The sequence below is a fragment of the Pteropus alecto genome, unplaced genomic scaffold (genome assembly GCF_000325575.1).
Source record: "Pteropus alecto unplaced genomic scaffold, ASM32557v1 scaffold669, whole genome shotgun sequence".
NCBI lineage: Eukaryota > Metazoa > Chordata > Mammalia > Chiroptera > Pteropodidae > Pteropus > Pteropus alecto.
Genome location: NW_006442554.1, coordinates 356,158 through 367,728, shown reverse-complemented (window position 1 = coordinate 367,728; position 11,571 = coordinate 356,158). Strand labels below are relative to the sequence as shown.

General features: G+C 49.6%; 1 protein-coding gene across 5 annotated transcripts in view; it reads left to right on the top strand.

Moving 5' to 3' along the window:
* HDAC6 (histone deacetylase 6) overlaps positions 1-10,800 on the top strand; it is a 20,156-nt gene extending 9,356 nt beyond the window's left edge. For all 5 annotated transcript variants that reach the window (XM_006922749.3, XM_015597768.2, XM_015597767.2 and 2 more), the window contains exons 11-29: positions 2,308-2,434; positions 2,548-2,613; positions 2,705-2,764; positions 2,842-2,931; positions 3,265-3,371; positions 3,460-3,527; positions 3,762-3,936; positions 4,024-4,152; positions 4,305-4,473; positions 4,765-4,898; positions 5,383-5,451; positions 5,565-5,757; positions 7,225-7,374; positions 8,719-8,893; positions 9,005-9,456; positions 9,543-9,653; positions 9,781-9,927; positions 10,025-10,153; positions 10,363-10,800. In XM_006922749.3, coding sequence (XP_006922811.1) covers positions 2,308-2,434; positions 2,548-2,613; positions 2,705-2,764; positions 2,842-2,931; positions 3,265-3,371; positions 3,460-3,527; positions 3,762-3,936; positions 4,024-4,152; positions 4,305-4,473; positions 4,765-4,898; positions 5,383-5,451; positions 5,565-5,757; positions 7,225-7,374; positions 8,719-8,893; positions 9,005-9,456; positions 9,543-9,653; positions 9,781-9,927; positions 10,025-10,153; positions 10,363-10,431 — 2,620 coding nt within the window. In that variant the 3' untranslated portion in view covers positions 10,432-10,800. The remainder of the gene's footprint in view (positions 1-2,307; positions 2,435-2,547; positions 2,614-2,704; positions 2,765-2,841; positions 2,932-3,264; positions 3,372-3,459; positions 3,528-3,761; positions 3,937-4,023; positions 4,153-4,304; positions 4,474-4,764; positions 4,899-5,382; positions 5,452-5,564; positions 5,758-7,224; positions 7,375-8,718; positions 8,894-9,004; positions 9,457-9,542; positions 9,654-9,780; positions 9,928-10,024; positions 10,154-10,362) is intronic.
* The last annotated feature ends 771 nt before the right edge of the window (positions 10,801-11,571 follow it).

The window sequence follows — 11,571 nt, the reverse complement described above, 5'->3', positions numbered from 1 at the left end:
AGAGAGAGAGAGAGTATCTTCTTGGAATGACATCTCTTTGTTTTTCGCTCAGCCTTGGCAAAGGTTTGTCAATTTTACTTATTTCAAATTTAGAATTTGGCTTTTTTGGCCATCTTCACTGTTTTATTGTTTATTGTTCATATTTCATTATTTTTTCTGTTTTCATCAGAAGAAATTAATTTCTTCCTGTGTTTTTTATTTTGTTCATTTCTGACTTATTGAATTGAATGCTTTAACATTTATCAACTCATTGGACAATCTTGTTTCATCTATACCTTCCCTCACTGTTGCCCTCTTATATTATTTCAAAGTTAATCCCAGATACCTTATCTTTTTTTCTGTAAATATATCAGAATATATCTAAAACATAGAACATTTTTTAGAGCATAACCATAATAGCATGCCTAAGCAAATTAATAACATTTTTAAAATATCATTAATCTTTTTTTGTTTTAATAAATGCATTGTTCTTTTGTGGATATATCGTTGACTATATGCAAGGATATGAGGAATTGTGAATATATTGGATGCATTCTTCCTTATGAATAAGAATGTATAAATGAAAAAGAATTTATCCATGCTCTTCAATCTCCCAGCTCTCCATCTCTCGGTCTCTTAACTCCAACAACAGGGTCATGGGGTAGAGATAAGTTGGATAGTCCTTAAAAGACTATTATGAAAACAGGAAAACAGGCAAATTAAAGCTAAGTAGTTAAAAGAAACAAGTAAATTTAGTGAATTAGTCATTCGGTGAGTTGGCTATTCAGGACTGATTTTGTGTGCAGTGACCTGAATCTGTGCTTGATTTCTCTAGAAGGGAAACCCCAGGTCATCCCCGCAGGCTCCTGGAGCCTCAAAGTATTTTGCAGGGATTTGTTGAAACCTCTTATTGTCTGAATCCTTTCTCCCATTCTGTCTTTCTGGGTGGATACTTGTTTAAAATTCCTTTACTGTCTTTTGAGTGGGATCATAGGAGAGTGAGGAGGTAAACCTGTTGTTATCAATCCACCATTCCTTCACTGGAAGTCAGTTGAACTTATTTTAAAATCTTCTATTTGCTTTATAAGCTTAGTTTCCTGGGTATTAGTTCTTCTGTTAACTCTGGTGGCTCTCTTCTGGGGTGGTTTTCTTTAAATCTTTTCTTTAATTCTTTCTTCTCCCTGATGATAATATTTATGTTCTACTGTGTATTTCTCCTCCTTTAATGGTTAACTTAGTAAATAAAAACACTTTAGAACTGATATTTATCAGAGTCAAAAAAAAATTATCCTCCACCTACTCAATGCCTTAAACTTTCACATGGGTTTCATTCCCTAATTCCAAGATATTTTTTCTTAAATTTCAAGGATCTTTTTATAACAATTGCATTAAATTTCACAACATTATAAGCATTTATTAAAATGAGACTGTCAGGTTTGTCTAGATTAATTGCTTACCACTATTTCTTGCATTTCCCTAAAAAGGGGAAAAGAATGCTGCCTTAAATCCTTCCTGGAACAAGGCAGGGAGCGGATGAACAGATGGATGAATGGATGAGAGATTATTCATTTGGATTACTTCAGTCAGAATTAAGCCCTCCCACAGCCACCTGCTGGGCTTTCTGGACCATTGTGTCTTTTCAGTATCTGTTCTGCGTGTCAGTTCCCCTCACTGCTCTGAGTGCTCGGTTTCTCACTTATACAATCGAAGAAGTAGTAGAGGTGGCCTGTGAGATACTGGGAAGAGAAACTGCCCCCCTCACTGGCCTCATGGAGCCCTAGCTAGCACTCCCACTGCAGCTCCACACACACAACCAAGTCCCACCTGCCCTAACCCTAGCCCCTAAGACTCCCACTTCCTTCAGGGGAAACACTAAGCTCCCCAGCCTGGCCTGATGCTCTTGTCAGCCTTAGCTGGCTCCTGCTGACTTTAAGCCCCATGTTCCCTGTGGGCCTCCCAACATCACAGGGTTTGTTCATTGTTACCACCTTAGTCACAGGAGTAGGTGGATGGGCAGGCATGATCTAGAGTCCCCATAGGGTCAGGAACCCTTGGGGGTTGGGATTGACCCTCTAGCTCTCTGAGTCTTGGAGCTGGACCTGGGTGAGCACTGACAGGCAGCAATGTTTTTGCTAAGGGAAGAGTTCTGGTAAGAGAGGAAATGAATGAGTGAGTGAAGTAATGGATAAATAAATGGAAGAATGCATGATGTGTGAATTAAAGAATTGGGAAAATGAGAGAATGAACAGTTGAGGAAACTCTGGTAGCTGTGGGTTGGGGTTGTCTGGGGGGATTGACTCCTCAACCCCCTGCTCTCTCTGCCTTCAGCGTGCTCTATTTCTCCATCCACCGCTACGAGCAGGGTCGGTTCTGGCCCCACCTGAAGGCCTCTAACTGGTCCACCACAGGTTTTGGCCAGGGACAGGGATACACCATCAATGTGCCTTGGAACCAGGTCAGTGTCTGCCCACCCGTTGCCCCCAGAATGAGGCCCACCCCAACCCTTCCACCGGTTCGGGACAGAGAGCAGAACATCCCTATCTCATCAGTGTGTGCCCCTGTCTACAGGTGGGGATGCGAGATGCCGACTACATCGCTGCTTTCCTGCAAGTCCTACTGCCAGTCGCCCTTGAGGTCCTGGGGGTCTGGGGTGTGTTGGAGCAGGGCAATGGTTAGGGATGGGGCGTGAGGGCAGGTGGTCTCATGTAGTCCTTTCCCCACTCAGTTCCACCCCCAGCTGGTCCTGGTGGCTGCTGGATTTGATGCCCTTCAAGGGGACCCCAAGGTAAGACGGGCTCCCTGGGGTGGCAGGTAGGCAGAAGGGGCTACATGGAGCCAGGCTGACTTTTCACATCCCCTCAGGGTGAGATGGCTGCCACTCCGGCAGGGTTTGCCCAGCTAACCCATCTGCTCATGGGTCTGGCAGGAGGCAGACTGATCCTGTCTCTGGAGGTGAGTGACTCACTTGGTCTCTGAGCCTGTGGATCCTAGAGGACATAAGAACAAAGGTTTCGAGTCTGGCAGGAGTTCCTGTCCCAGCATTTGCACTTCTCAGCTGGACAACCTTGCCTAAATCACTGAACCTCTTTGTGCCTCCGCTTTCCTTATGTGAAATGGGCACAATGTTAGTAGTAATCACTTCATAGCACTGTCCAGCGAGCGAAATGAAGTCACCTTCTAAATTCCTTGTTGCTTGACATTTACTCAGCACCTGAGTAGTATTACTACTACTCTTCCCTGGTAAAGTCTGGTTATTTCCTGACCCCGCTTACACTCTTGTCCCAGGGTGGCTACAACCTCCGCTCCCTGGCTGAGGGCGTCAGTGCCTCACTTCACACCCTCCTGGGAGACCCTTGCCCCATGCTGGAGTCCCCTGGTGCCCCCTGCCCAAGGTGAGCCCATGTGGAGGAGGGGAAAAATGAGACCCTCACTGCCCATCCTGGGGCATTTGGTCACACTTTCCCATCCCCTGTCCTTCAGTGCCCAGTCTTCACTGTCCTGCGCTCTGGAAGCCCTGGAGCCCTTCTGGGAAGTCCTTGTGAGATCAGGTAGGAGACAGGGAGTGGGCTTAGTTGGGGGTCAGGAATAGAATGAGCCATGAGAGAGACTCTTCCAGACCCCACTCTGACTTTCCTGGGCTGCTCAGGGAGGGTCAGGCCCTCTCTCTCACTGGGTCTTGATTTCAGGCCTCTCAACCCTTTTCGCATTTGGGTAAACTGAGTTCCAGAGTATTATAGTGATCCAGGATAGGGGAGTAGGGTGAATGTGGCCTCCCCTTCCAGGTGAGACCCGGGAGGAGGACAACGTGGAGAGGGACAATGCAGAAGAGGAGGAAGAGGAGGAGGAGGAACCATGGCAGCCCCCTGAGCTCCCAATCCTGACGTGGCCAGTGCTGCAGGCTCGCACAGGGCTGGTCTACGACCAACAGATGATGGGTCACTACAACTTGTGGGATAAGTATGTGGTTGGAGGGCCAGGCTGAGTGGGCAGGGGTCTGTCTCCCTCCTCAAGCACTAAGCCCTGTATGTGTTCCCCATCTCCCAGCCACCACCCCGAGATGCCCCAGCGCATCTCACAGATCATGTGCCGTCTGGAGGAGCTGGGCCTTTCTAGGCGCTGCCTCATCCTGCCTGCACGTCCTGCCACAGACGCTGAGCTGCTCACCTGCCACAGGTCAGACCCTCATGCCCGGAGTGGTTTGGGGTCTCAGTGCACACATGCTAACTGGGAGCTGGAGCCCGGGTACATAGAGCTGCTGGGGGACATGGGAGGGGCCATGAAGGGGATAGAACCACTTGTACCTGGTGTTCCCTCTTTGCCTCCAGTGCTGAGTATGTGGGTCGTCTGCGGGCCACAGAGAAGATGAAACCCCGGGAGCTGCACCGCGAGGGTGCCAACTTTGACTCCATCTACATATGCCCCAGCACCTTCGCCTGTGCGAAGCTGGCTGCCGGCTCCACATGCTGCCTTGTGGAGGCTGTGCTGGCAGGAGAGGTGCATCTGCTTTGGAGTGGGGTTCCAGCTCGAGAGGTGGTCCTAGGGGATGGAGAGAGGTAGCTTGGAGAGAGTTGGGCAGGGCCTGAGAAAAGTGGGATGGGGAAGAGACCCCTGTTCACCAGAGGCCTTGCTCACTGGGAAGTGTGGCCAGGGGTATGAGAATATGGAGCTGGGTGCCCCTAGCAGCTAGTAGTGGGAGAGAGGGAAGAGGAGAAGCAAGGGGACAAGGGAAGGAAAAACCATGAGGGCAGCAGTCTGTCTGATCTTGGCTCCCTGCTCCTCCCCCAGGTTTTGAATGGTGTTGCTGTGGTGCGTCCTCCGGGACACCATGCAGAACAGGATGCTGCCTGTGGTTTCTGCTTTTTCAACTCTGTAGCTGTGGCTGCTCGCCATGCCCAGGTCATCAGTGGGCATGCTCTGCGGTGAGGGCTCCCTGGGACGCCCCCCCCCCTGCAAGCCCAGTGCTTACCCGCAGGCCCTGTGGTGCAGCCCCGGCGGGACTTACCCAGAAACACCCAGGGTCTAGTTACCCAGCACTTCCCTAGAAAAGAATCAAGGACCAAACTTCTCAGTGCTTACTCAGAGAGGACCCCAAGATTGTGGTGCTTATAAAACAGGATCCAGGGTCCCCCCCCCATAGCATTTCTGGCCCCTGATAACTATCCCAACAGAACCCAGAGTCCTTACTCACACAGGGCCCAGAGTCTGGCCCTGAGCACTTGTTCAGGACCCAGGCTCAGCTGTCCTGTCATCTTTTCTGTGATAGGACCCACAAGCACTTTCCTTAGGGACCCAGGATCCTGCCATCCACAATAAATGTCCCTGCAGATATACCCCAGGGGTCTAGTCCCTGCCCTCTCTCAGGGGCTGAATGTCCTAGGTAACTAAGAATCTGTCCCTCCTCAGGATTTTGATCGTGGATTGGGACGTCCATCACGGTAATGGAACTCAGCATATATTTGAGGAGGATCCCAGGTGAGGGGCTGAAGCAGGGGTTGAGGTGTGGCCAGGGAGGTGGGCGGGCCACGCCTCAGAGGTGCCAGGCTGCTAAACAGCCATGGCCCTCCTTCCCACCCTGTCTCTGGCAGCATACTCTACATTTCCCTGCACCGCTATGATCATGGCACCTTCTTTCCCATGGGGGATGAGGGTGCCAGCAACCAGGTGGGCTGGGCCGCGGGCATGGGCTTCACTGTCAATGTGGCCTGGAATGGGCCCCGCATGGGTGACGCTGAGTACCTGGCTGCTTGGCATCGTGTGGTGCTTCCCATTGCCTACGAGGTATGCTTTAGGATGTATGTGACACAACTGTGTGCGTGGAAGCAGGTACGCATGTGTCTGACTTCTGGGTGACTGATCCTGTGAGACAGTCATGGGGACAGTGTGGGGTGATTCCGTGATGGCCTTTGCATATGTCTGACTGCGCACAGTGGCTATATGTGACTGCCTTCTCTGCAACTGTGAGGAACTTCTGGGTGTGCAGCGGTGGTCTGTGTATGCCTGGCTGTGTACATGTCCTGAGTGTACACCATCACCAGTGCCTATCTGTGTGTGACGGTAGCCCTGTGTGACTGCTGTCTCTGTGGAACTGCATGTGCAAGCGGGGGAGGGATTTGAGTATATGTGTTAAACTCTGTACACGTGGCTATTTCTACCATTTCTACTACCATTTCTCTGTGTGACAGGTGCTCTCTCTGATAGCCAACGTGTGACTTTCTGTATTTGGGAGGCTGTGTCACACTCATCTCTGTCTGCTGTGGCTGTTTGTGTGTGTCTTTCTGAATGGGGGTGGCATATATACATTTGCCTGACCGCATGAGTGGCCGTAGGTAACTGCATTCTCCATGTGTAAACTGTGTGTCTGTGGCAGATTGTATATGTGTGACTAACTCCAAGTGCAGATAAAGCGCCATCTCTGTGACCTCTGCAGACGTGCATGTGTGTCTGACGATGCACTGTGGTTGTGACTACCTTCTGTGTGTGTGTAACTGTGAAATCATGTGTGTGACTGTGTGTAAGTAACCACTTCCTGTGGGCACAACAGTGTTGTGTGGCTTTTGTGACTGTGGTGATGGTATGTGTATGATTGTGTCTGTGCAGGGGTGACTATGGATTACTGTCCCCTCTGTGAGAAACTGTATGTGTATGACTTCTACAATGTATGTCTGGTCTTTATGGGACTGATTGTGGGTATGTATGACTATATGTGACCATCTTCCGTGTGTGGTACTTGCATTGTCATTTTTTTATGATAGAAGCATATATGCACCTCTCTTTGGCACTATGTGTGTAAAACCATGTGTCTTGTACATGTGTGTCCCATGATTGACCCAGGAAGGGGAATGTGTGTCTCTTGATCTCACCCTCAGGCATGTGTGTGAGGACATATCTCTGTCTCTCTGTGTCTCATGTCACTGTCTCTTAACAGCTGAATCTCCATATCTCAGGACTCTACCTCATGTACCCGTCCATCAGTTTCTAGTGTCTCATGTCTCTAAGTCTGTGTGTGATGTATCCATGTCTCTGTGGATCTTTCTCCATGTCTCTCTGTCTTGTGTCTACACATCAGCCCCTTTGTAGTTTCAGGGCTCTGGTCTGTGTCTCCCAGCCTTCAGGTGTCATGTCTTCATCTCTCTGACTTGCATCTTCATGTCTTCCTTTGTCCTTATTTCAATGTCTCTAGGTCTACCTCACTTACTGCCTACCCAAGCCCCTCATGTCCATGCATTTCTTATTTCTCTGCCTCAGTTTAATCCAGAACTGGTGCTAGTCTCAGCTGGCTTTGATGCAGCACGGGGGGACCCGTTGGGGGGCTGCCAGGTATCACCTGAGGGCTATGCCCATCTCACCCACCTGCTGATGGGCCTTGCCAGTGGCCGCATTATCCTAATCCTAGAGGTAACTCTCTCAGTCCCTCTTCCCATGGTGGGGGTGGTTTGGAAGACTTGGTGTCCTACCCTTTCTGCTGGCTGGCTGCAACACTCAGGGCAATTTTCTAAAATCTCCTTTGAGTGTCCCACCTGGGATTGTTGACACATACTGGGCATTAATAACAGCATTAACAACTTTCATTGAGCGCTCATGTGTAAGACACTCTTCTTGACACTTTATATGTATTATTAATTCATTGACAAAGCATCCTTCTGAGGTGGGGTCTGCTGACCTCATAATTTTCCTCTCTCAAGATCAGGGAAACTGAGGTACAGAGAGGTGTAGCGACTAGGCCAAGGCCACACATTTAATAATAGCAGTGCCAGGGCTTGCATTCAGGCAGCCTGGCTCCAGAGTCTATGCTTTTTACCACTACGCAATCTGCCTCTAACAAGTTCCCAAGACAAAATAAATTCACTGACCTTTTGTAAATTACTCTGTGCCCCTGCCCCCGGGCCTCAGTTTCCTCATCTGTAAGATGGGTCATGGAAGAGTGCTGTAGAAGTGCTGTAGCTTATTACTATTATGCATTCTTCATGCACGAATTTAACCCTCTCAGCAATCTTATGCGCTAATTTTCACTACCTTACAGATGAAGACAGTAAGTCATAGAGATATTAATTGGCTGGTAAAAAGTCCCACAATGTGCCCAGACTGCTTGTGGCAGGGCACGGTGGTGGTTAAGAATATGGACTCTTTCATCAGATAGCCCAGGTTCCAAGCCCAGCGCTGCCTCTTCCCAGCTCTTATGACCCCAGACAAGTCATTTAACCACTCTGAGCCTCAGTTTCTTTATCTGTAAAAAGAGCAGAGACTGGAGTTCCTATAGAGTGTGAGAAAAGGAGGTTCTCATACCAGGTCAGGACAGAGGTTCATGTAGAGAGAAAAACCAGTTTCTGTATCAAATTGGGGCAGGTGTTTTTGTGTGGGTGCAGCCAGGGGTTCTCATACTGTGAATACAGGTTCCTGTACAGATTGAGCACGTGTGGTTTGAGGATTAAATGAATTAATATGCATAAGGTCCTTAGAATAGGCCTAGCATGCAGCAAGCACTTAATGAACAACAGCTATTACTGTTACTATCAGTATTGTTATTGTGGTTATTATTATCTTGCACTTTACATCACAATTTGTCCTCCTCAACAACCGCTTCACACAATGGGTGCTGCCCCATCTGACAGATGTGGGTTCTACTCACTTGTCCCCAGTCCCCACCCTCTAGACTTGCAGGGCCCCAAATTAGGATTAGGAGGCAGGATATCTTGCTTCCCAAATTCCCTGAGGACACACCTCCTCTTTTTCCTTAAAAAGGGTGGCTATAACCTGACATCCATCTCAGAGTCCATGGCTGCCTGCACCCGTACCCTCCTTGGGGACCCGCCACCCCTGCTGACCCTGCCACGGCCCCCACTATCCGGGGCCCTGGCCTCGATTGCTAAGACCATCCAAATCCATCGCAAATACTGGCGCAGCTTACGGGTCACAAGTGAGTGGGTGTGGTGAATTCGGGACAATGGGGGGCTCAGGGGAGGGTGGGGATTAGAGGCAGGAGAGGGGTTAGCACCCACACTCAAGGATCTCCCTCCCATGGTTCCAGAATTCGAAGACAAGGAGGGACCCTCCAGTTCTAAGTTGACCAAGGAGGCACCCCAACCAGCAAATCCTGAGTCAGCTGAGAGGCTGACCACACTAGAAGGGAACATTCTGGATGCAAGCACAGAAAAGGACACCTCAGCATCATCTGTTCAAGAGTCTACTCCAGCCCAGACTAAGTCACAGACGGATGTGGTAGAGCGCACTCAGGACCAGCCCTCAGAGGCAGCCAAGGGGGAACCCATGCTGGACAAGACCACCTCAGAGGCAGCCACGCCAGACCAGACCACCTCAGAGGCAGCCATGCTGGGCCAGACCACCTCAGAGGAGGCTGCGGAAATTGCCAAGCTGATCCAAACCCCTCCAGCCTCACCTGTGCAAGGAGCCACAGCCCAGATATCCCTAAGTAAGCTGATTGGGAATCTCAGGACCTTGGAACTAGACAACAAGGCTCAGGTAAGACCCACCAGCACACCCACATAGTAGGAAGAGAGGGCAAGAATCAGGCCTCTCGGATACATCTCTTGCCTCTGTGTGTCCAGGAGGCCCCAGAGTCTCAGATCCCAGAAGAGGAGAGGCTACTTGGAGAAGCAGCTGGAGGTCAGGACGTGGATAATTCAGTGCTGATGCAGGCCTTTGGGAACACTGACCAGGTGAGCTCAGGGAGTGGATGGGACTATGGCTTTCTTCTCTTGCCCATTTGTTCTTCCAGGTAGCATGTGTTGTAGGAGCATGTAATGGATAGATAAGTCCCTAGCTTACTCAGTTTCACCCACCCAGGTCATGTTTTATGCTGTGACACCACTGCCTTGGTGTCCCCATTTGGTGGCAGTATGCCCCATTCCTGAAGCAGGCCTGGACGTGACCCAGCCTTGCCAGGACTGTGGAGCACTCCAGGAGAACTGGGTGTGTCTGTCTTGCTATGAGGTATGCAACAGAGGAAGGGGATGGGGCAGAAGTTGACCCCGGAACAAACCACAGGTGAGTGCTGATCCCTGCCCTGATACTCACTCTCCAACCTCAGGTCTACTGTGGTCGTTACATCAGTGCCCATATGCTACAGCACTACGAAGTCTCAGGACACCCAATGGTCCTCAGCTATGTCGACCTTTCTACCTGGTGTTACCAATGTCAGGCCTATGTCCACCATCAGGTAGGCCCTAGGCAGACCCTCTAATGTGCTCATACTCACTCCTCCCACATACCTCTGTGATTGGATAAGGGGAGAATGGAGGCCCTTCTGCATGTGGGATAGTCCAAGAGACAGGATGGTTGAGGGCCGGAGTAGGGGCAGCCTACTGGCTGAGGTAGAGGAGGTCCTCACTCTCTCTTACCTACTGTATCTTGCCTCCTCCTCCTCAGGCTCTCCTAGATGTGAAGAACGTCGCCCACCAAAACAAGTTTGGGGAGGACATGCCCCACTCACACTAACTCCCAGAACATGCTTCTCCTCTCATCTTGAGACCCAAGATAGACCAGCCTTAGTTCATTCCAACCTGTACCTTGGATGAGGGGCAGCCTCTATCCCATTCTGAAAACCCTTTACAACTCACTAATGGATATGATTTAACTGTAAATACCTGTAAGAGGACTGTGATGGTGACTTGTTGATCTGCCCCTGCCCACTGCCTGCTCTAGGGACTCTATCTACTCTGCCCTAGAAGGAAAGCGGAACCAGCTCAGTGGCCCCAAGAGAGGGGCTGATATCAAGAAGGTGATACTGTGGAGGGAGGGGGGATCAACTGGCAGGTATGGCAGGATTACATATGTAATAAAGTACAAACTATTACAAAACCTGGAGAAAGTCTTTTAACCTTGAGTGGGTAGAGAAAACACTCCTGGCCAATATGGCTGATCAGTCCCCTGACCAGCCAGTGCCCAAAAAACTGACTGGAAATGGAACAAGCAGCTTGACTGGTTCCACTGTAGATTAAACGGTGGAATCTGTGAAAAATGAGTGCCTGCCTTAGAAAGAGGAGTCTTATAGCCAGTCCCAGCTACACCTTGGGCTGAGAAGGCAAGAAAACTATCAGGAATTGTCCTCACCAGGCCTCAGTCTCCCCATTTATCTTTTTGTCCTGATCGTGTGCGTGTGTGTGTGTGTGTCTGTGTCTGTGTCCAGGTTTAACATACTTAGATTTGATAGTCATGAGTAGCTTCCTGGGGAAAGCATTGACTAGGAGTGGAGAATTGGAGGATAATTTGGGGATAATTTATTTTCCCCAGAATTGGAGATAATTTATTTCTCTCACATAGTGAGAATTAATTTGGGAGTTTCCTGGCTTTTCTTCATGGCCATATTATGACCTATAGATGACTACCAGAGCCCCATCCAGTCAAGGAGACCCTTCTCCTTGAGGGTTGTGGCCATCTCAGCCCATCTTCCTTTTAAGGAGCATTGTGGATGCCCCATCCAATATCCCCTGCTTACATCTCATTGGTCAGAACTGTCACATGACTCATAGCTGCAAGGGAGTCTGGGAAATGTTTTAGCCTTGACATATATCCACTTCAAACTGGGTTCTTTCTGCCCAGACGGAATAACCATAACTTTTTCCCTCCAGGAATGGA